This window comes from Salvia miltiorrhiza, chromosome 1 (genome assembly GCF_028751815.1).
Source record: "Salvia miltiorrhiza cultivar Shanhuang (shh) chromosome 1, IMPLAD_Smil_shh, whole genome shotgun sequence".
Taxonomy (NCBI): Eukaryota; Viridiplantae; Streptophyta; class Magnoliopsida; order Lamiales; family Lamiaceae; genus Salvia; species Salvia miltiorrhiza.
In genome coordinates, this window is record NC_080387.1 from 9,235,914 (window position 1) to 9,256,104 (window position 20,191).

Consider the following 20,191-nt stretch of genomic DNA (forward strand, 5'->3'; position numbering starts at 1 on the left):
TTCTCATCTCTATACAGATCAAACAGTTGGTCCACCGCGGCAGAGGAGGAGGCAGAGTCGGAGAAAGCTGAAGGCGCTAAGTCAGAGGGCAGGGGAGGCTCCATGCTGAACTGAGAAAATGTCCGGGTGCCCTTGCCAGTGGGATCCCGCAGCCGGTTCACAAAGCGTACCAGGGAAGCAGAGAAAGCAGGCATATACATGGGAGCAGAGGGCAATGAGTCAAATCCAATCCCAAGAGTAAAATAGGGAATGACCTTCTCCAGCACTGGATACCACCACTCTGGTTTCCCTGGAGAATTTGCAGGGATCCCCATCAGTTCATTTATTTCCTCATCCTTGAGATTATCCATCAGGGCTCGAAAATTCAAGGAAGCGAGTTGCTCCGGGGTAGCTCCCGCCATCTCCAGTGCCTTTGTAGCAGTATGCTCTATCACGTAAGCAAAAAGGGGCCCAAAATCCTCCAGGTATTCGGGAGTCTTTTTGAAAGCCCCCAGAGTGCCTTCTAGCATCACTCCCAGGAAGTGTTGACCCTGCGGAGATAGGAAATACTCCAGGCGTTGATCTCGTACCCCCAGGATGTAAGCGCGGTTTTGAGCCTCTACAAGTGTCTTCTTCCAGCCACGCCTGGTTTCCTTGTAGGCTTTTTCGTACCCCGCCTTGAACCTGGCAAGGCTCTCATGGCTTTCCTTGGTCGTCCTGGTCAATTCAGAAACCAGGGAGGACTTCTCCACATCTGCTTGGGCCAGCTGAGCCTTCAACTCAGCAATCTCTGCTTCAGCCTTACTCAGACGTTCCACCACCCCAGCGACATCATCATCACGCTTGGCGATGTCCGCCTGCTCCTTCTCTCTTTCTTTCTCTGACATTTCATAGTCATGGATGCACTTAACAGCTCCCCACAGCCGCGACTCCTCCTGCAAAAGGGATTCCGACAGAACAATAAAGAGGTTAGTAACTTAAACTTTTTACAACCAAAGTATAAGATGCAGGGTACCTGAAGAGCTAACTGGCATAGCTGAGTAGCCAAAGCTGCTCGGGACAGCTGCTCCACTTTTTCCTGGTCCTTTGAGTGGACACGAGCTATCAAAGCATCAATCAGCCCCTGCCCTGACAAACTCGAAATCGGCCCAGGAACGATATCCTCTGATTCATCAGCAGGGGGCACAACAGCTTTGCTTTTACCCTTCCCCCCGGCAGAAGGGAGGACCTTAGAAGCACCAGCAGACTTCTTCGCTGGCCCCTTACCCTTCTCCACTGCAGAGGAGAGGACCTTCGAGTCACCAGCAGACCTCTTCGCTGGCTCTGAAGACTTGCCGGCCTTCTTCAGGGCCTCCTGCTTCTCCTTTTCACCCACAGAGATCAGAGAACCCCTTTTTCGCTTTTTCGAAAGCTCAGTAAGGGTGACACCGGGAACCGAGTTGGGCGAAGGAGTCTCATCAGTAATATCCACGATCTGGATATCCTCTTCACAGGTACCAGAGGCATCACCAATGCTGGGACGTTTGCCCCTATGAACAAGGGCGCCTGCATCAACCTCTTCTGCATCAAATGCACGAGAGGCTTCCACATTTCCCTCTGGGATCTCTACCACGGGAGGAACGAGGACCAGCGTGGTCCCAGTTGGTTGTTCTGAGGGGGATGTCCTGGAAGCAGAACTCCCCGAACCATGCCCTCCACCGAGAGCAGGAGAAGTAATGTCAGGCAATTTGTCCCCGCACTTGATTCTCCAAGACATATCTGCAAATTAAAATGCTACACCATTAGCATCAGGGTAACAAAAGCTAATGTATTTCTTTGATTTATATCTATTACCTATCGATTTCTTTGGATATAGGGGAAATAGGCCATTGTGTGCCAGAGCCGAATTGTTCTCAGCAAGGTACTTACAATCTATAGGATGGGTTTTGTTTATAGCATTTAGATGAGCTATAATCCCCAATTCAAAGGTCCAGGGAGCTTCTAAGGAGGCTGGCTTATAAGTGGTCCGAGGATTATGCCATTCTAGTTCTCGAACAAGATAATCGCGCCAGGAACCCGAAAGAGTACGCACATAACAATATTGGTACAAGAAATCTTTGTCATAAGAGTTCAAGGAGGAAAGAAAGGCGGTGGGATATTTCTTAAGGCTAGCAAAACTATACAGAGGGCTGTTGTGCATACGGAGTGACTGAGTCTTGAAGAATAATTTGGCAGTATCTTTAATACCATGGAAGCGGCAGAGAATGTGAAAAGCGTACAATCTCCGGATGGCAGAGGGAGTAAGCTGATAAAAGGGGATACGGTAGTAATTGCAAACTTCGGCCAAGAAAGGAGGAGGAGGAAGTCTTAGACCAGCATCTATCTGGGCTTTCCAGATAGCCACAGTTTTATGGTCGCGAAGATTTGCCGGAGGTGTCGAATCTTTGGAAAAGGCGATGAATTTTAAACCCTCGGGGCAACGACACTTGCGTCGCATTTTCTCCACTTCTGCGACGCTAAGGCGGGATTCAGGAATATGCTTGGGAGGTTGGGGTGTCTTTTTACCCCTCCTTTTAGGCGGGGAAGAGCTGGGGATAGCTTGAGAGTCATAAGAGGCAGAAGGGGAAGGGAAGTTCTCGAGGTCCTGGAGTTGGGGAGAGGAAGATGAAGAGGCTCGGGGAGAAGGGGAAGGCGACCGCGAGGGCTGAGGAGCGGAAGTGGAGGCCATTGTCAAAATACCTAAAGTCTAGGGTTTCTAGCACGCTCAATCAGAGCACCAACAAATTTCAAAACCACTTACACTAAACACAAAAATTGCGGGAGAAGAAGATGCGCGAGTTACCTAGGCCAGAGAAAGATTGATGGTAAAACCTGGAGCGGAAGGGTCGCAGGAAAACACGCCGGAACAGGGAGAAAATCGCCGGAAAATGCAGAAAAGATAGTTCGAAAGAATTAGAGAAGAAGAATAGTGAAAAAGGGAAGTTCGAATCGATTAAGTAAAAATGTACGTGGGCAATTACGAGCACGCGGGATGAATGACGCGTGGCATACGGGAAATAATCAACGGATGAGAATTTCTACGGAGAAACGAAAGGACGCAAAGGTTAAAAAGTAACCTCGGGGTACGGGGAAAGCACTGTATATCGGGCAGGCATTTAATGCAGATGACGTCACCCACGCGGGCGAATCCTCTGACTAGTTGCACTATTCCAGAGTGAACTAGCCAAACCAGGGGGGTGGGAGTAACAAAAACACCAGAGAAGCAATTTACAGGGCTTACCTTTGTTTTCATATAATATTAGAAGTACTTATATCTTCATGATTTGCAGGGATCAAGGAATACAGCATAGTATTGATCTTCACAATACCCCACTGGTTGAACGCGAAGAATACCCGGTTCAACCAGACTAGAGGGGGGAGTGGTTGGTGAGGAGTGATATATGCAGAGTAGAGAAAAGATACAAATCAGAGGAATCATCTTCATCAGAAGAATCATACTGGTCAGAAGAATCATTCTTACCAGAGGGATTTCATCTATCAGAGACAACTCATCCACCAGAGGAATGGCTCTTGCCAGAGGAATCACGTTCGTCAGAGAAGTCATCTTCGACAGAGATATCATCATCGCCAGAGAAGTCACACTCGTCAGAGAAGTCATCTTCGACAGAGAGATCATCATCGTCAGAGAAGTCATCCACGCCAGAGAGATCACCTCCATCAGTGGGATCGTCAGAAACGCGGGAGACTTCCCGCGTAAAGGCAAAATTACTGTTCTACCCTTCGACCACGCAAGGAGCATGCGTGGGCATTGATTTTACCTTTTTACCCTCAATTGTAATCTATAAATAGACCTCAACTCATGTATTATAATTACGCTATCATTCGCTTTTGAATACAACAGTTATATTTTGCTCCCGTGCTCCATTCTCCGATTGTTACTTTTGCTCTTTCCGATCAACTTTATTAGGTATAGTTTATGCTTTTCACCTTGTAGTTTAGGTGTTGGTTTCATAAAACACCAGACATAATCTTTGGATCCAAATCCGAACGCATGTGCAAGAAGTTTGCTGATATCATGACTAACAAGTTTCAGATGTCCATGATGGGAGAAATGAATTTCTTTCTTGGATTACAAGTCAAGCAGACCAGCGAAGGAATATTGATCAACCAGTCAAAGTACGCTAAGGAACTGATCGCCAAGTTCGGTATTCAACACATGAAATCAGTCAAGATTCCAATGAACACAAACTGGAAAGTAGATCCAGGATCAGAAGAAAAATCTGTATCGTCAACCAAATACAGAGAAATCATTGGGTCATTGCTGTATTTGACTGCTAGTAGACCAGATATCGCGTATGCAGTCGGGGTTTGTGCAAGATATCAGTCAGATCCAAAAGAAGCTCATATGGATGCTGCAAAACGAATTTTGCGATATCTCAAAGGCACACCGAACTTAGGATTGCGGTACCTAGCTGACGATGACTTCAAGCTCACCGGATATTCAAACTCAGATTTTGCAGGATGCAAAATTGATCACAAATCAACTTCAGGAACTTGTCAATTCCTAGGCAACAAGCTTATCTCATGGTTTTCAAAGAAGCAGACTTCAGTCGCCACCTCCACAACTGAAGCTGAATATGTTGTTGTGGGAAGCTGCTGTTCACAACTCCTATGGTTAGTCCAACAACTGAAGGATTATGGGATCGAAGAGAAGGAAGTCCCAATCTATTGCGACAGCTCCAGTGCTATTGCAATCTCACATAATCTAGTTCATCATACCAGAGTCAACCATATCGCTATTCTACATCACTTCATCCGTGATCACGTCGAAAAGAAGAATATCTCTGTTGAATGGATTCCGACCGCTGTTCAGAGAGCAGACTTGCTGACCAAAGCTTTTCCTGAAGAAAGGTTCAACGATCTGTGTGGAAGGATTTGCCTCATCAACCCAGAAGAGTGATGCTGTGTTTGAAGATCTCCTCAACAGTCACGATGACTGGTGGACAACCAACTGGTACTTTACAACTGCTGACGTGGAAAGCAATGAAGACAAGTCTTCATCTGAAGAGAACTTATTCTGATAAGTCATCCAGAATCAATGGTATCGACTGACTACAATGATCAGTCGACCAGTAAGTATCTTCAACTTACACTTTGAAAATCAGTTATTTCATTATGAGTCTTTTATTTGTTTTCAAAAGCTTTCTCTAACTGATCAGTGTATTTCAAAATCTTTAACTGATTGTTGGAAAATGAAATATCCTTGAAGGACAAGTACTTTTAAGAAGATTTGATTTTGATTTCACTTGTCCTAATCTTTTCTAAAAATCTTTCCAACCTTTTGCCCCTGGAATAAAATTTCTTGAGAATCTCATTGATTTGACAAAATGCAATGATCTTTCTCACCTTTTGAAGCTTCCTTCCCCTGCAGTCACGGCGGACGTGAAATTTTCCTTCAAAAATATATTAGGCACAGTTTTCGAAAAACTTTTTCATCTTCCTTCTTAGTAAAATTGTCTATTTATACCTTGATATCTTAGTTTGTTTTTCCGCATCAACTAACAACTCTCTACAGCCTTCACTGTGAGAAACATTTCAAATCTTTCAAAAAGTTGCAGAGAAAAATATTGTTCCGACAAAGAAGAAATCTATGACTGCGAAGTCATGGAGTGGGAGAATGACGCTCACATACTTGGTCTTCACCGGACCATTCCACTGGATCTCAACGTCTCTCCGACGTCAAACTTGTCTCTACTCTCACTTATATCCAACGATGCGAGTGTCTTCCATCCTCATGCCCGACCCATACGGTTTGAAGTACCTGTCTAAAAAAGACGGACTTCACCTGGTTTTCAAGCGATCCTCACATCTTTTTGTGAGCTTCCATATGGTGCAACAACAATGAGCAGGAGCTCGTTGTCAGTCGGCGCAACATCGACAGTGGCTGTCCTCACGACTGTCACTGATTCGATCTCCCTTTCCCACACACTTCCCAACCTAGTCCCCTCTTTCTCTTTCAAAAACCCTCTCCTCAACCTCCTTCGGTTTGCATGATTGCCGTTCTCCCTCTTCCATCTCTGAGAGCCATGCAAACTAATCTCTATCCCTTTCTTCGTTTCCCCTCCATTCACTCCTCACCTCCATCTTTCACTTTCTTCTTCTAAACCTTCATATTCTCCACCTCCATCACACCTCCAGCACCTTTCTCTGGATCCTCCTGCGAGCTTCCTTCAACCCTCGCACGATCCTCGCTTCATCCTTCAGTCAATTCTTCCTTTTTGAAGTTGCCAAAAAGGGGGAAAGAACTTAGAGAAAAACCCTCTCAAAAGACTGAAGCTAGATTAAGCAAAATGATCATCAAGATGATCATGAGGAAGGCTAGACAAGAAGACCTGAAGTCAACGGAAACTAAGTGTGAGTGGAACAAGTTTAGGAACATGAAGACTGAAGATAAAGATCAAGAAGTTCAAGGCGCAGACAAGCAGACTGCTGGAGTCCATGGGTTTTCCATGTGTTTTCTTTATTGTTTTTGCTCCCTTGTATGTCTTGCTCTGTACCTCTACTGATGTCTCATTAGTTTTTCTTTAATGAAAAAAAAAACTCCTTTTGACCTCAACCTGAAGACAATGACTTTTTGTCCAGGCTCTGATTAATATTTTTCTGTCTCGTTCTGTTTTGAACTGTTGTGTTCTCTCTCTAAGTACAAGTTTTAGGTTCTATTGTTAAGGGGGAATAGTATTCACCCTGTTTTAGAACTTGTGCTCTGAGTTCAGTCTTTTTCTTGCTTAGAACTGCTGTGTGGTTTTGGCATCATCAAAAAAAGGGAAATTGTTGGGAACTTAATGAAATATCCTAATCCTTGTTTTGATGATAACAAAATCAATAGGTTTCTTTTGTAATAGACTATAACTGCTCGAACTCAAGTGTTAGAGTTCTTTTTCTAGTTTAGCTTGCTGTTCTAAAGACTGAAGACTGAAGAACGAAGGTCTGAAGACTGAAGACTGAAGTTGTCGATTGCAGCAACAGTCGAATAATCAGTTTTGAACTGATTACTTAATGCGTGCCACGTGGAATCAGCGGACTGATACTAAAGTCTAGTATCGGTTAAATATTCTTCCTCGGACTGAAACTCCAACGTTTAAAGGAAGCCACGCACTCCAGAAGTACAGCCGCATTAAATGTAGAGATCTCAGGATCGTCCTTTCTCTGCAGAGGACACTCTTCTTTGGTGATTACCTTTTTAGAGATGTCGCATCTCTTGCTCTTCAAGATAGCCATTCTCACCAAACAAGGAACCTCGAAGATTGAAGCCTCAGCCGAAGTTCGAATTACTCTCTAAGGGAAGAAATCTTGAAGACCTTCTCCGCCAACGGATCTATTCAAGACTTCTCCTATAAATAGCGCTCGAGGATCACTTCAATCTTCACCGATTCAACAACATAAGCTGAAACTCTGCCAAAATTGTTTCTCAGCTAAAGCCCAAACTCTCTAAAGTTTGAATCGAAGAAGAGAATCCCAAAGCCAAAAATTAGTCACTGCTGATTACATAAATTCTCTTAGACCTTAGGTAAACCTTGTTTACCCAAAGCCTAGGTCAAACTAACTACAAAGAACTTGTTCTTTGAAGTTTAGTTGGCAAGTTTTCAAACCTCCCTTCGATCGACAGAATCGAGTGTTTGAGTTTCAAAGGAGTTCAGGAAGGTACTCTGTCTTCATGAGATACTAGTGACCAGAGTGTGCTAGGAGTGAGAAATCCAACAAGGTGTGTTGGTATTGAAGATTGGATCTTCAGTTGTTTCGGTTGTGTGCACCTGCAAGCACATGTTCAGGTTTGATGTGCACCCGTAAGCACGAGCATCGGTTTGTAGTGCACCCGTAAGTACTTGCAGAGTGAAGTTGTTGGTTTGATCAACCGATCGTGGATGTAGGAAGTGTTTTCCGAACCACGTAAAAATCTCTGTGTCATTTACAGCTTTCAGTACTTACTTTCTTAATTGTGCTCTTCCCTTTGTAAACTGAAAACTGATTAAGTGCAAAGAGAAACTTAAGACTAACAACGTGCTCAACTCACAGGCTATTACGAAATAAAAGTTTTTCACTGCGTGTGTTATCAGTCTGACTGATCTATCATCTGATAGTCAGTAAGATTTATAACATCTCTGTTTATCAAACTCGACTGAAGCTTTAAGTGCATCAATTAAGTTATTTCAACTTAACTGATAACTCCTTACTGAAGAGTATTCATTATCAGTCGTCAACCATGTTTTGGTCAAAACTCATTTCAGTAAACAGGTGTCTGAGTTTGTGTTCAAAGTTTCATTTTGATCTATGTGTTAAGATAAAAAAATAGCCTATAAGTGTATTCCCTCCATGCAGCTATTCGAGACCCTCCGGACCTAACAGAGTTTTAAAATTAGAATTCACAACTCGAATATGGATTGATTTTGAATCCGAATTTAAACCTACAATTCATAACTAAGAATAATATTGCTTTTGAATTCAAATTTTAAAGTTTTGAATTCTAGCTTTAGAACTCGAATTCATAATCGGTAAGTGTCTTGGTTGTGAATTCTAGCTTTAAAGCTAAAATTCATAACCAACACTATCTATTCATTTGTGAAATCTATAATAGCTTTTTAGAGCCGAAGGCGGCGGTGTAGGTTATGACTCAACATTAGAGGTGACGATGCGGTAAGGTGTTGGAACCTGAAGCGGCAGCACAGCGATGATTTAGCGACAAAAAATTTTAATAACTAAGGGTGAGAAATAGATTAATGTGAAGGTAAATTAAAGAGGATATTTCAAAAAAAATTATCTGAAACGTAATATAGCAAGTGTAGCTAATTTTTAAGTTTTTTTTTATGCTAATATTAATTTCAATTTGGACATTTTTTAAGTCCACTCTTTTCTATTTTCTACTTGTGAATTTAAGAAATGCTCTTGATTTTGAACATTTGTCACTTTATTCGAATTTGAACGAAATTAAATCCAAAACAATATATAATTTAAATTTTTAGCATACTGCATGTTTTTTTTAGCAGAAAGAGTAGACGTTAGAAGGGAGGGAGGAGAGTCACATTTTTAAATTTTTATGTTAAGGATAAATTTGAATTTTTGCACAATAGTGACTAACTTTTATCTTTTTTTATATGAATGGATATTTTTTTTTCATAATGACTATTTTCATTACTCTGTCTGTGTATTGTATGTACAGAATCGATCACCTACCTACCCACCATGGGCAAGCATAATGTGCCCACTACTGATGTGACAATTTTAATTAAGAAAGAGAATTAACAAATCTTACTCTAATTAAATTATTTTACTATAATTACAATTGTCATATTAATGGTGGGCACGTTATGCTTGCCCACGATGGGTAGGTGATCGTTTCTTATTGTATATATAGATAACTAGTGTGTAACCCGTCTAATTTCGACGGGTATCATTTGATGTTAGTATAATTTATTTTTAAAAAAGATGTAAAAATTATTTCATAATATATTTATAAATTATGGAGATCATTCACTAAAAAAGTTGTTTATATGTCATGTCAAACTATTATAATAAAAAAAGGTCTTCGTACGTGTAAAACTAAAATAGAAATATTTCTTAAAAATAATTTCATCCACTCTTTTAATTCCACCTATTTTACCTGCAAAAAATCCATAAAAATGAACAATTTTTTTTCTAAATTTAATAATAAAGTTATTTGGATAATAATCATAGAAATTTTATTAAATCTCTATAGCATGACATAAAAAATAAGATCTAAAATGATATTCAAAATTACCTCATAGTTTATCAAAAATTTCATTGTACACAACATTAGTAGTTGTGTTGTGTGTCTGTCCTTCCGCATCACATGTTAAAATTTTGAGGCTTTTTTGGCTAGTGATTCTTGAGCCTGCAACGTACAATTGGCCGTGGGTGAACACAGGCTTCGGTAGGTGACTCAACTAGAAACACCTCTAGATTGACTTGCAATAGAACAAGGACATCCTTGCAGTGGTAAGTTAACCCAATGTCGTCTCTCAAGGAAGATCTTTAAGGGCTCTTAATTATGTCACGAGAAAGCAGTAAACTTTGATTATTAAACTAAGACTTTTAATTAAAAACTTAACGTGAAATTAAACTTGCAATTAAAAACTTAATTTAAAACCGAACTTAGAATTAACTAGACGAAATAAACTATTAAACCCTAGGCAAGATTAAACGATTAAAGTAAAGGCAACTAAGAATTTAAATACTTGTAAATAAAAGCTTCTAATCTAATGAACATAAACTAAATTGCATAATTTAAAGAAAAGCATAAACATAATGAAGTCGCATAATTGAAAACAAGGCATAAAACGAAAGTGCAGAATTGAAATAGCATAATTTAAAGCAAAGCATAAACATGAAAGCAACACATAAACATAACAAAGCAAGTAAATTAAAATAAATACGGAATACCATAAACTTCTCGAAGGTGCAACCACTGTCACTTGATCACAACTCGAAATAAAAACTAAAGTAAAACTAAACTCGAAAGTAAACTAGAACAAAAAGTAACAAAAACTTGAAGAACTATGAAAGCTTGAAAAACCTAAGTCTTTGGTTGCCTAGCGGAAAAATGACTCTCAAAAGACGGAACAAAGATTAGGGCAAAGATTGATTATTACAATGAATATTAAGACCCTATTTATAGACTTCATTCCAACCCTAATTACCATCAAAATCGGCCTTGCAAAACTGGACTCTTAAAGATAAGCATCGTGCATTCAAAGGAAAGTCCAGCTGGCAGCGTGCTCTGCAAGTAACGCGGTAACTCTGGCGAGAAATCGCCAGCTCTGGAATCGTAAGTGGCTCTGGAAAGGTATGCCAGAGCTGGAAGTCAGCTCTGGATAGTTCAGCTCTGTCGAATCTTCCCAGCTCTGGAATGTGTTTACTCTGGCGCGTAAGTCAGCTCTGTCGAGTTTAGCTCTGCTCTGACAAGTTTGTTATGCTCTGGAGAATTCATCTCTGATAGTGAAGTTCAGCTCTAGAGATGGTTAGCTCTGACTATGGAAGTCAGCTCTGCTCTGATACAGACCTATCCGCGCAGCTCTGCTTTGCTCTGGCACAGCTTCTCAGCTTTGCTCTGGCGCGGACTTTTAGCTCTGGACACCATTTTGCGCCTAAGTACGCAATTCTAACCCAAAATCTCCAAAATCACACTCTTCCATCTATAAAATCAGAATCTCCTGCAAAGCATAAAACAAACCCATAAACGCACCAATTTCTAGGATATTTAACTCAAAATAAACACATGCAAACCCCCAAAATACGAACAATTAGGCCTTAATTAGTAGGTATAGACCTACATTTGCAAGAGATTGACCCTGACTTTGTTTATTGTCATTGCAAAAGAAAGACTCAGTGGGAACTGCCTCCTTTAAAATCGAATCGGAAATTTTGTGAAGTCCGAGGGGCTCATGACCATTCTTGCAATAGGAAACTTTTTGCCTGCATTATTACCTGAAATCAACTTGGCTTCAATCACGCGGGCCCCAAGTTTGGTGACTATCATCCTTGTGCCATTGCAAAGCTCATTTGAAGGACCTATATTTCTGAGAAGCATGATAATGCACCCCTCCTTCAATTTGATTTCATGACTCGGCAATCCCGAACACTTGATCGTGTTAAGATACTCAACTGAAAAGACTTCGTCATCAAGGTCAACTTCTCCATCATCTTTGCAAATGTTAACCGAGATAAGGTATACCCTTTCTTTGGCAGGCATCAAGGACATGACATATTCATTAATCGAATCAACCATATCATTGGTTGGGGCCAGGATAGCTCTATCCTTAAAATATTCTGGATTAGGCAGGGTATGCAGTACGTTTAGATAAGTACTTTTCACTATGGATGCAATAGGATTACTTGAATCTCGTATTATCATATCGTCTGGTAACCTCAAATCGGCTTCTCCATCACCAATACTCTCACCAGTTGTACCATCCCCTATACTAAGTATCCATTCTACAAATTTCTTAATGTCTTCAACATCAGATGCAGATGCTCCTCCCTGACATTAGAAGTTATTTATACAATCAGGTTATTAAGGACATAATATAGATGAACTTAGTTATGATACTGTGTTATCATGGAATACCTATAATCTCATATTCTTAGTCAACCTCAGAACTTCGCACAATGTCTAAAGTTGAGAAGAGTTTATTGAAGCATGCACAATATCGTGTCGGCTTCCATTGGGGACAACTGGCAAGATCTGCCTATAATCCCCCCTATTACAACAACCAAACCACCAAACGGTTTCACATAACAACTTCCTTCAGGGGATCGCATAACATCCTTCAGACTCCTATCCAGCACTTCAAAGCAGTATCTGTGCGTCATAGGTGCCTCATCCCAACTAATGAGCTTTGTCTTCTTGAGGAGTACAGTGAGATCGCTGTCTGGCTTGATCTTGTGGCATGTGGAGTTCTCATCACAATCTAACGGTATACCAAATCTCGAGTGCGCAGTTCTGCCTTTAGGGAGTAATAATGAAGCTATACCACTCGAGGCTACAGGCAGTACGATATCGCCTCTTCTACGTAAGCTCGAGCATAAGGTCTTCCAGATATATGTCTTTCATGTACCACCGTATCTATACAGAAAGAAAAGTCATCCCTCACCACTATCAACTGCAGTCATGATCTTCTCATAAACAATGTTTTGCTCATCCGTTAGAGAGTGATATAGCTTATGATGTTCTGCATTTATTTCTTCAATGTTATAGGACGTCTCTTCCAAGATGAGCAGGTTTACAGTAGAAGATATAACAGTCTCATTCGGTAACGGCATGGTAGGAAAGTTAATTAATAAGACTGGTAGAGTTAGCCACAAGCAAGTTTTCAATTTCAGCTAAAGCAAGGTTTTTTAATTGGTCATCTGTCAGCCGCAAATCTATTCAAAAGACGAAAAAAATTAATGTCATTTAACTAAATAATGCATCACATATTAAGTTTGTAGATTTAACAAATGTTTAAATATTTAAAAGGTAAAAAATATAAGATAAATATTTCGTTATAACAATTACCTGGCTTCTGAAGAGTCTTCCATTTCATGTGAAGGATGTCGTCTGATAGTAATCGCCAAGTTCTTTTCCATACTTCCTCAGGCATTGTCATGTTATTTGATAAGAGTAAAGTTGTGAAGTGGTCTCAGATAATCTCCTGATCCCCAAGAACTCGCCTCTATAATTCCTTCAATGTACTCATTATCATCGTCTAACAATCCCATTGCATAACATACTTCCTTGTAAGTCTCTTTCATCTCACCATTCACCATACGAAAATCATCATGACACGTCGCACCCCTAACATGATTTAGTAGCATTCTAAAATGGTACATGTCCCCGGCAGATGGACGGACATGGATTATGTGTCCTATGGCGAACCCTCTCTCTTTTCTTCCATTTTCTTTTCTCTTTATCCCAAATATAATGGTGGGGAAACTCACTGTATAACTATTGCCGAGCTTCTATATCATTCTTATTCATTTCCATCCACTTGAGAAATTGTGTTTCAGCGATCGTATTCTTCGTGAGGACATTATCAATATAATCGCCTTCCCTAAACATGTAGCTTTGCTATCCTTCCAAATGAAAATACAAACGCTCAACACGTGGAGTTCGATAGTGAATTAAAAATTCAAATATTCTCCACATAGCCTCACATGCAGAAATGTATCTACAATCAATATACTCGGAGATTTCATCATTGTTTGTGTTAGTTATTTTGGCGTCCATCCTATCATTAGCTTTAGTGATGTACTTGAAGAGATATTTCACAGACTGACCCTGATTGCAATACTCAACATTGATGTGCGCCCGATATTTCATAATGAGAAATGAGTTATACGGCACCACAAATCTATTATCAACTAATACTCCATTTTTTTCTACCGTGATGCCTGTGTCTCTCCCCATGTAGACTGTATCATCAACTTCTGTACGATCTACATGATTCTTTGGAAAACCCTTTGAACACCTTGAATTCACCATGCAAGGTGAATTTAAACGATCTGCTCCACAAGGACCATGGATCATGCATTCTAAGATGGCCTCATATAATTTTGGGTTCTCCTCTTTATGTGGTAGTTCTGCACTTATGAAATCGTCTATGTTATCGATCAAGTGTTGTTGTGTAATACCCGGGCTTTTAATGACTTGTTTAATTGCTTAAGTTTGAGTAATTAAGGTTTAGCTCCCTTCTTTAATTTTTAGAGACGTGAGATTTTATTATAGAACTGTTATTATTACAGTTGTTGAGAAGTCTTGTTGTTTATATCTGGATGATGTGAGATTTTATATCCGTAATTGAGTTTGAGTATTCGAATAATTTGAGATAATTATTTGAATGAGAACGATGAACTCGGAAGTGAGATCTGAGTCCGTTATGACGTTTTAGAAAATTTTGACTTTTGACGATGAATAGTAATATTTTGCTATTTCGTCTTTTTGTCGACTTTCAAAATCTTACGTGCACGTCGTTGAGAAATATTCTTAGTTTTTCGATACGAGTCCAATAATGAAAGTTTTTATTTTTGGACGATGAGTAAATAGTAAACCGGAATTTCTCGATAAACGAACCAAGCTCGTTTATTAGAATTTCGAGAACGAGCTTACGTTTTCTATATTTATATAGAATTACGAATGTAATGAAAGTGAGTGATAGTTGAGAGGGCGAGTAACGAAGAGTATGGGTAGTTAGTCGTCAAAACGAGACGAAACGAGACGAAAACGAGATATTTAACGACTAAGTGAGATTAATATCCTAAATATCTAGGTCTACCCTACCTTGACCATCCCCCCCAACCGCCCAAAGCTCCTTTCCCTATAAAATAGCGGCTGTGGGCCAGCCATCACTCATCACTCACGCAGAACACATACAAACACCTAGAACACACACTTCTCTCACACCAAAACTCCATTAAAGCTTGTTCGAGCTTTTGAGATCCGATTTGAGTACCGAGACGAGCCCCGAGCACCTTTTCGAGCACGTATCTAGGTAGGTATCATCTCTACCAACGTTTTGATGGTTAGATTTTCGAGATTAGTCGACGTCGAAAAACGTCGAATTCTCGACTTTATTTTGAAACAATGTCGGATCGTTGTGAGTTTTTAGTATGTTGTTCTTGGCGTATTGTTGAGCATGTTTAATGAAAGAGTTAAGAATGGTTCGAACCATAGCTATGAAACCCATGAGGGCAGCCCGTCTATGTTCGTCGTCTTAGCTCGTCTTTCGATTTTTATTTAATCGTTGTGACTTGATATTTAGGATTGTTATATCTTAAATTTGTATTTTTTCAAGCATGATTTGTATGATTTTTGTAGAGCATGGCTGTCAATGTGCGTGAAGTATGGACGATGCATGTTAAGGGTTTCTTTTGAGTTTATGTGTTCTAGGATGTCTTGAGCATGTTATTTTAAATTTTGAAGTCTTGAGAATGATAGGAAAGTGTAGGATGAGAACTGAATGTGTTTTGCTAAGCATGAGTGAGTATTGAGTTTTTGAGTTGGTGTGCGAATTCCAGCTCTGCCGAGCTAGTCAGCTCTGGCGGCGGAATCCAGCTCTGACGGGTTGGTCAGCTCTGGCGTGTGGATTCCAGCTCTGGCGAGCTAGTCAGCTCTGGTGGCGGAATTCAGCTTTGTCGAGTTGGTCAGCCCTGACGTGTGGATTCCAGCTCTGCCGAGCTTGTCAGCTCTGGCTGTTGAAGTTCAACTCTGGCAAGTGAAAGTCAGCTCTGTCGAGTTGGTCAGCTCTGGCGTGCGGAAGTCAGCTCTGTCGAGTTGGTGAGTTCTGGCGTGCAGAAGTCAGCTCTGTCGAGTTGGTCAGCTCTGGCGTGCGAAAGTCAGCTCTGCCGAGTGGTCAGCTCTGGCGGATGATTTTCATCTCTGCCGAGTGGTCAGTGACTCAACCTAAACACTACGCTAGATTGACTTGCAATAGAACAATGACACTCTAGCGGTGGTAAGCTAACCCAATGTCGTCTCTCAATGAAGATCTTTAAGGGCAATTAATTATGTCACAAGAAAGCTATAAACTAAGGATTGAAAGCTGTAAAATTATCTAAAGCTGGGAAAATAAACTTAACTAGAAACTTAAACTAAAGAATTATCTAGGCATGAAAAAGAATTATTAACTAATGCTTGTAAATTAAACTTAACTAAAACTTAATCTTAAAATTATCTAGGCAAGAAACTATTAAACCCTAGGCAAGATTTAAACGAACTTAAAGTAAAGGAATTAACTAGGCAAATTGAATTTAAATAACTTTAATTAAAAACTTCTAATCTAATCTAACTAGGCAGAAATGAAATTGCATAATTTAAAGTGCATAATTTAAAAGTGCAGAATCTAAAGGAAAGCATAAACATGAAAGCAAGTAAATTAAATTAAATACCGAAATACCGTAAAACGTCGCAAAGAAGAAACTGCTGTCACTCAATTCCAATCTTCGAAACAAAACTAAGCTAAACTAAACTAAACTTGAATATAAAGAACTATACTAAACTAACTGGAACAGAAATCGAGACTAAGACTAAGAAAGCAATAAAAACCAAAACTTTAGCTAACTAGGCGGAAACTAAAGATTAGGGCTAAGAAATTATCTAACTAAGCGCCTGGAGGCAGAAGGATTTTCTTCATTCACGTTCAGCCCCTTTTATAGACTTCAAATTAATCTTGATCACCATCAAACTTGCCATGCAAAACTGGACTCTAAAAGGAAAAGAATCGTGTAAACATAGGTAAGTCCAGCTGGCGTGCTCTGCAAGTCATCTCAACTCTGGCAAAAATCGTAGCTCTGCAACATTAGCGAACTCTGGAAACTCGGCTCTGTAAAGTCATGGCAGAGCTGAAAGTCAGCTCTGCATCAGCGAGCTTTGAAAAAGTGCAGAGCTGAAAAGTCAGCTCTGCATAAGTTGACTCTGTCGATCTTTAGCTCTGCTCTGTCAAATTTACTTTGGCGATCATGGCATAGCTAGAAGTCAGCTCTGGCGGCCATGACAGAGCTGGAAGTCAGCTCTGGAAATTTAGCTCTGGCGAGAATTGTAACTCTGCTCTGGAACTTAAGCGAACTCTAGTGCGTCAGCTCTGGAAAGATAGTCAGAGCTGGAAGTCAGCTCTGGAACGGCATGACAGAGCTGGAAGTCAGCTCTGGCGAATTCAGATCTGCTTTGAAACGTTTGTTCTGCTCTGGAGATTTTAGCTCTGTATAGGGAAGTTCAGCTCTGGAGATGGTCAGCTCTGGCTCTGGCATTTCCGCGCTCTGCTCTGGCACGGGTTTTTCGGCTCTGGCGCGGGCTTTTCAGCTCTGGTGCGGGCTTTTCAGCTCTGTACACCAGAGTATGCCTAAAAAAGCCATTCTCAACCCAAAATCTCCAAAATTGCACTCTTGTATCTATAAAACCTAAATCTCCTGCAAAGCATGAAACAAACCATAAAACGCACCAATTTCCAGAAGATTTAACTTAAAATATGCACATGCAAAGCCCTAAAATTAGAATAATTGAGCATAAATCAACCCCCCACACTTAGCCTTTTGCTTGTCCTCAAGCAAAATCAATATGAATCCTATGAAGAAATTGGTTTCAACGATGTTTATTTCCATCCAAACATTCAACAAAGTCAATTCAAAATTTTACAATCAACACACATATCTTGATCATGCAAGTAACTCAAAGTTTACGAAGCAACAAAACAGTAATGCAAGTAATTCGATCAGACTCAATTCTCCGCTAGAAGTGAATTCCCTAATGTGATCTCCTTTATAATCAATATCACCATTTTTCACACTTTGTGTGCTTAAGTTTTAGACAGTTGAGCCATAATTCATGAAATAAAAACCATTTGGATGAAATCCAAAGTCGTTTCACGTGGTTTCCCATGCTCATAGTTAGACTAGAGGAGCAGAGACTCAGAGCTGTCACGTTTTCAAAACTGGCCAGATGTTTCAGAGCTGGCATTTTCAAAGCTGGTTTCCAGCATTTTCACAGATAAGGATACGATCGTAGGCAATCACAATGACAACACTCCTTCTAGCATCTACCGGACAAGTCACGTTTTACTTACTTACAATCGTGTTGCAACAAAACTCAAATTCTTTGCACAAATAAGAAACACATATCAAAAGTAAAACAAGAATAACCACCATTCAATCACATACCCGAAATTCACATCGAAAACCATGTTCTCTTCCACAAATTCATAAAAATTAGCAAGTATCAATGAAAAAACTAAGCATAGAAAGACCAATCTCGCCCAATTGAAAGCATAAGCAAAACAAGACCCCCCCCCACACTTAAAGCATGCCATGTCCTCAGGGCACAAAATAAAAAGAGTTAGAAAACATCCCTAATTATCGGCATTGAAAAGCAGAAACATTGTGAGAGGCGGTGAAAAGTGAGGTTTGCGGTCTGTTGCAGAGTGGAAATGTCAGCGCTGGCATCTGTAGAGTAAAATTTTAGATCTGGCCAGTTCAGAGCTGGCCTTTTCAGCGCTGGCGGCAACGTTAGAGTAGAAAATGCAGCATTGCAACGACATTAACACCCAAAAATCAAAAACATCCGCCCAAGCAACCAAAGAAAAGGAAAACACAAAACAAAAACGAAAAACAAAGAACAAAAACAAACTAACAGTGGGTTGCCTCCCACCAAGCGCTAGTTTTAAAGTCGGCAGCCCGACGTAGAGGATCCCTTAACAAAAATCACTATGAAACGTCAGCTGAATTAGTCCTCGTGAAAGCATATCATCCTCCAGTTCAGCTGCGGGTCCTCTTAATGAGCAAGCAGCGCTCATCACATTCATCATTCTCTCGAACCAAGAGCTAGGTCGAGATCTCTCCTCTTTCTTCTCCTCCAAGGCTGGTGCACTCTGCACTCTTTGCACAATCTCCTCCTTGCCTTTCAGCACATCAGCCCGTTCTTCTTCAACTTCAGTCTCTTCTTTCAAAGTGGTTGGAAGTTCTTTCACTGCATTTACGTTGAGTGGAAGCTTGGCCAAAAACTCATCTTCAATGGCCTCATCATCCTGTAGATTGTCAAGAAAATCCTGTATAATTTCATCCTCTTCTGGTCTGGTACTCATCAAATTCGCCTCAGCAAAATCTTGGCATATGCTGTTCAGAGCTGGCGCACTATTCAGTGCTGGGCTCGTTAGAGCTGGCGAAAGAATTTCTGCTCTGTCCTGGAGTGGTCAGAGCTGGCGGAAGACTTTCTGCTATGGCGTCCAACGTTAGAGCTGGAATCGTCAGATCTGGCTGAACGGGCAGAGCTGGAGTACTCGGCAGAGCTGGCAGAAGACTATTAACACTAACATTTTCCACTTCTTCCTTATGATTAGAAATCTCAACAAGAGAACAAATATGCATAGAAGAGTTAGAAATAACAGGCTTCTTATTAAAAACAGAGAATGTTACCGATCTACCAGAGCCGGCCATGCTCAACGTTCCAGAACCCACATCAATGCGCGTCTGGATAGTAGCCATAAAAGGCCGACCAAGTAGAACAAGCTCCCCATTCTCTCCAGTAATACCTTGCCCTGCTTCAAGCACCACAAAATCTGCTAGCACCGTGATTCCTCTCACTGTGACCTCGATATCTTCTAAAAGTCCACGCGTGCTGCTAATTGCTCCGTCAGCTAGCTGAAGTCTAGTATTCGTGCATTTAAGCTCCTCTTCCTTCCTACCCAATTTCTTGAATATATCAAACGGCATCAAGTTGACTGCCGCACCCAATTTCTTGAATATAGTGGCAGCCTGAGACTCCATCCTCTTCTGTTTCGTCAGAGCTGGACTTTTCAGCTCTGGACTCGTCAGCACTGGACTCGGCAGCACTGGACTTGTCAGGGCTGAACTTGTTGGATTTGTATACTGAAAGCAAGAACGTTTTATGCTTGTATACAATGTTTCCTAAGTTCACTATTTTATCTCCTATCTGATTGTGTTCATGATTGCATATGTATGTCCCTTGTCTCTATATAAGTAGATTACATGGTGTGTTGTAGATCACAGAAGACCATATAATTGGAATAACCTTAAGAGATGTAAACTGATCACAACCGAGATGACTCTAGGACGAGTCGTTGGTTTAGGCTACAGTATAGACGGAAGGAGTTTGTCTTGACTACTTGTCTATACTGGTACGTCATAACATATTGATAGGATCACAGTGAGATGTATTCTTCTATCTGACATAAGT

The 20,191-nt window shown here is 40.6% G+C and overlaps 1 protein-coding gene across 1 annotated transcript; it reads right to left on the reverse strand.

The window, feature by feature from the left end:
- Positions 1–11,374: 11,374 nt before the first annotated feature.
- On the reverse strand, positions 11,375–19,761 carry LOC131015913 (uncharacterized). The gene is made up of 5 exons (XM_057944427.1): positions 19,527–19,761; positions 18,866–19,153; positions 12,624–12,815; positions 12,238–12,476; positions 11,375–12,010 (listed from the first exon to the last, which is right to left on the reverse strand). The coding sequence occupies exons 1-5, from the start codon at positions 19,759–19,761 to the stop codon at positions 11,375–11,377; spliced, it is 1,590 nt and encodes a 529-aa protein (XP_057800410.1).
- Positions 19,762–20,191: the final 430 nt, after the last annotated feature.

Coding starts and splice junctions, on each gene's coding strand:
- LOC131015913 (XM_057944427.1), bottom strand. CDS start 19,761: ATGGAGTCTCAGGCTGCCACTATATTCAAGAAATTGGGTGCGGCAGTC. Junction 12,816..18,865: donor GATTGTGCAAAGAGTGCAGA/GTGCACCAGCCT, acceptor TAACTCTACCAG/TCTTATTAATTAACTTTCCT. Junction 12,477..12,623: donor CATGACTGCAGTTGATAGTG/GTGAGGGATGAC, acceptor TACTCCCTAAAG/GCAGAACTGCGCACTCGAGA.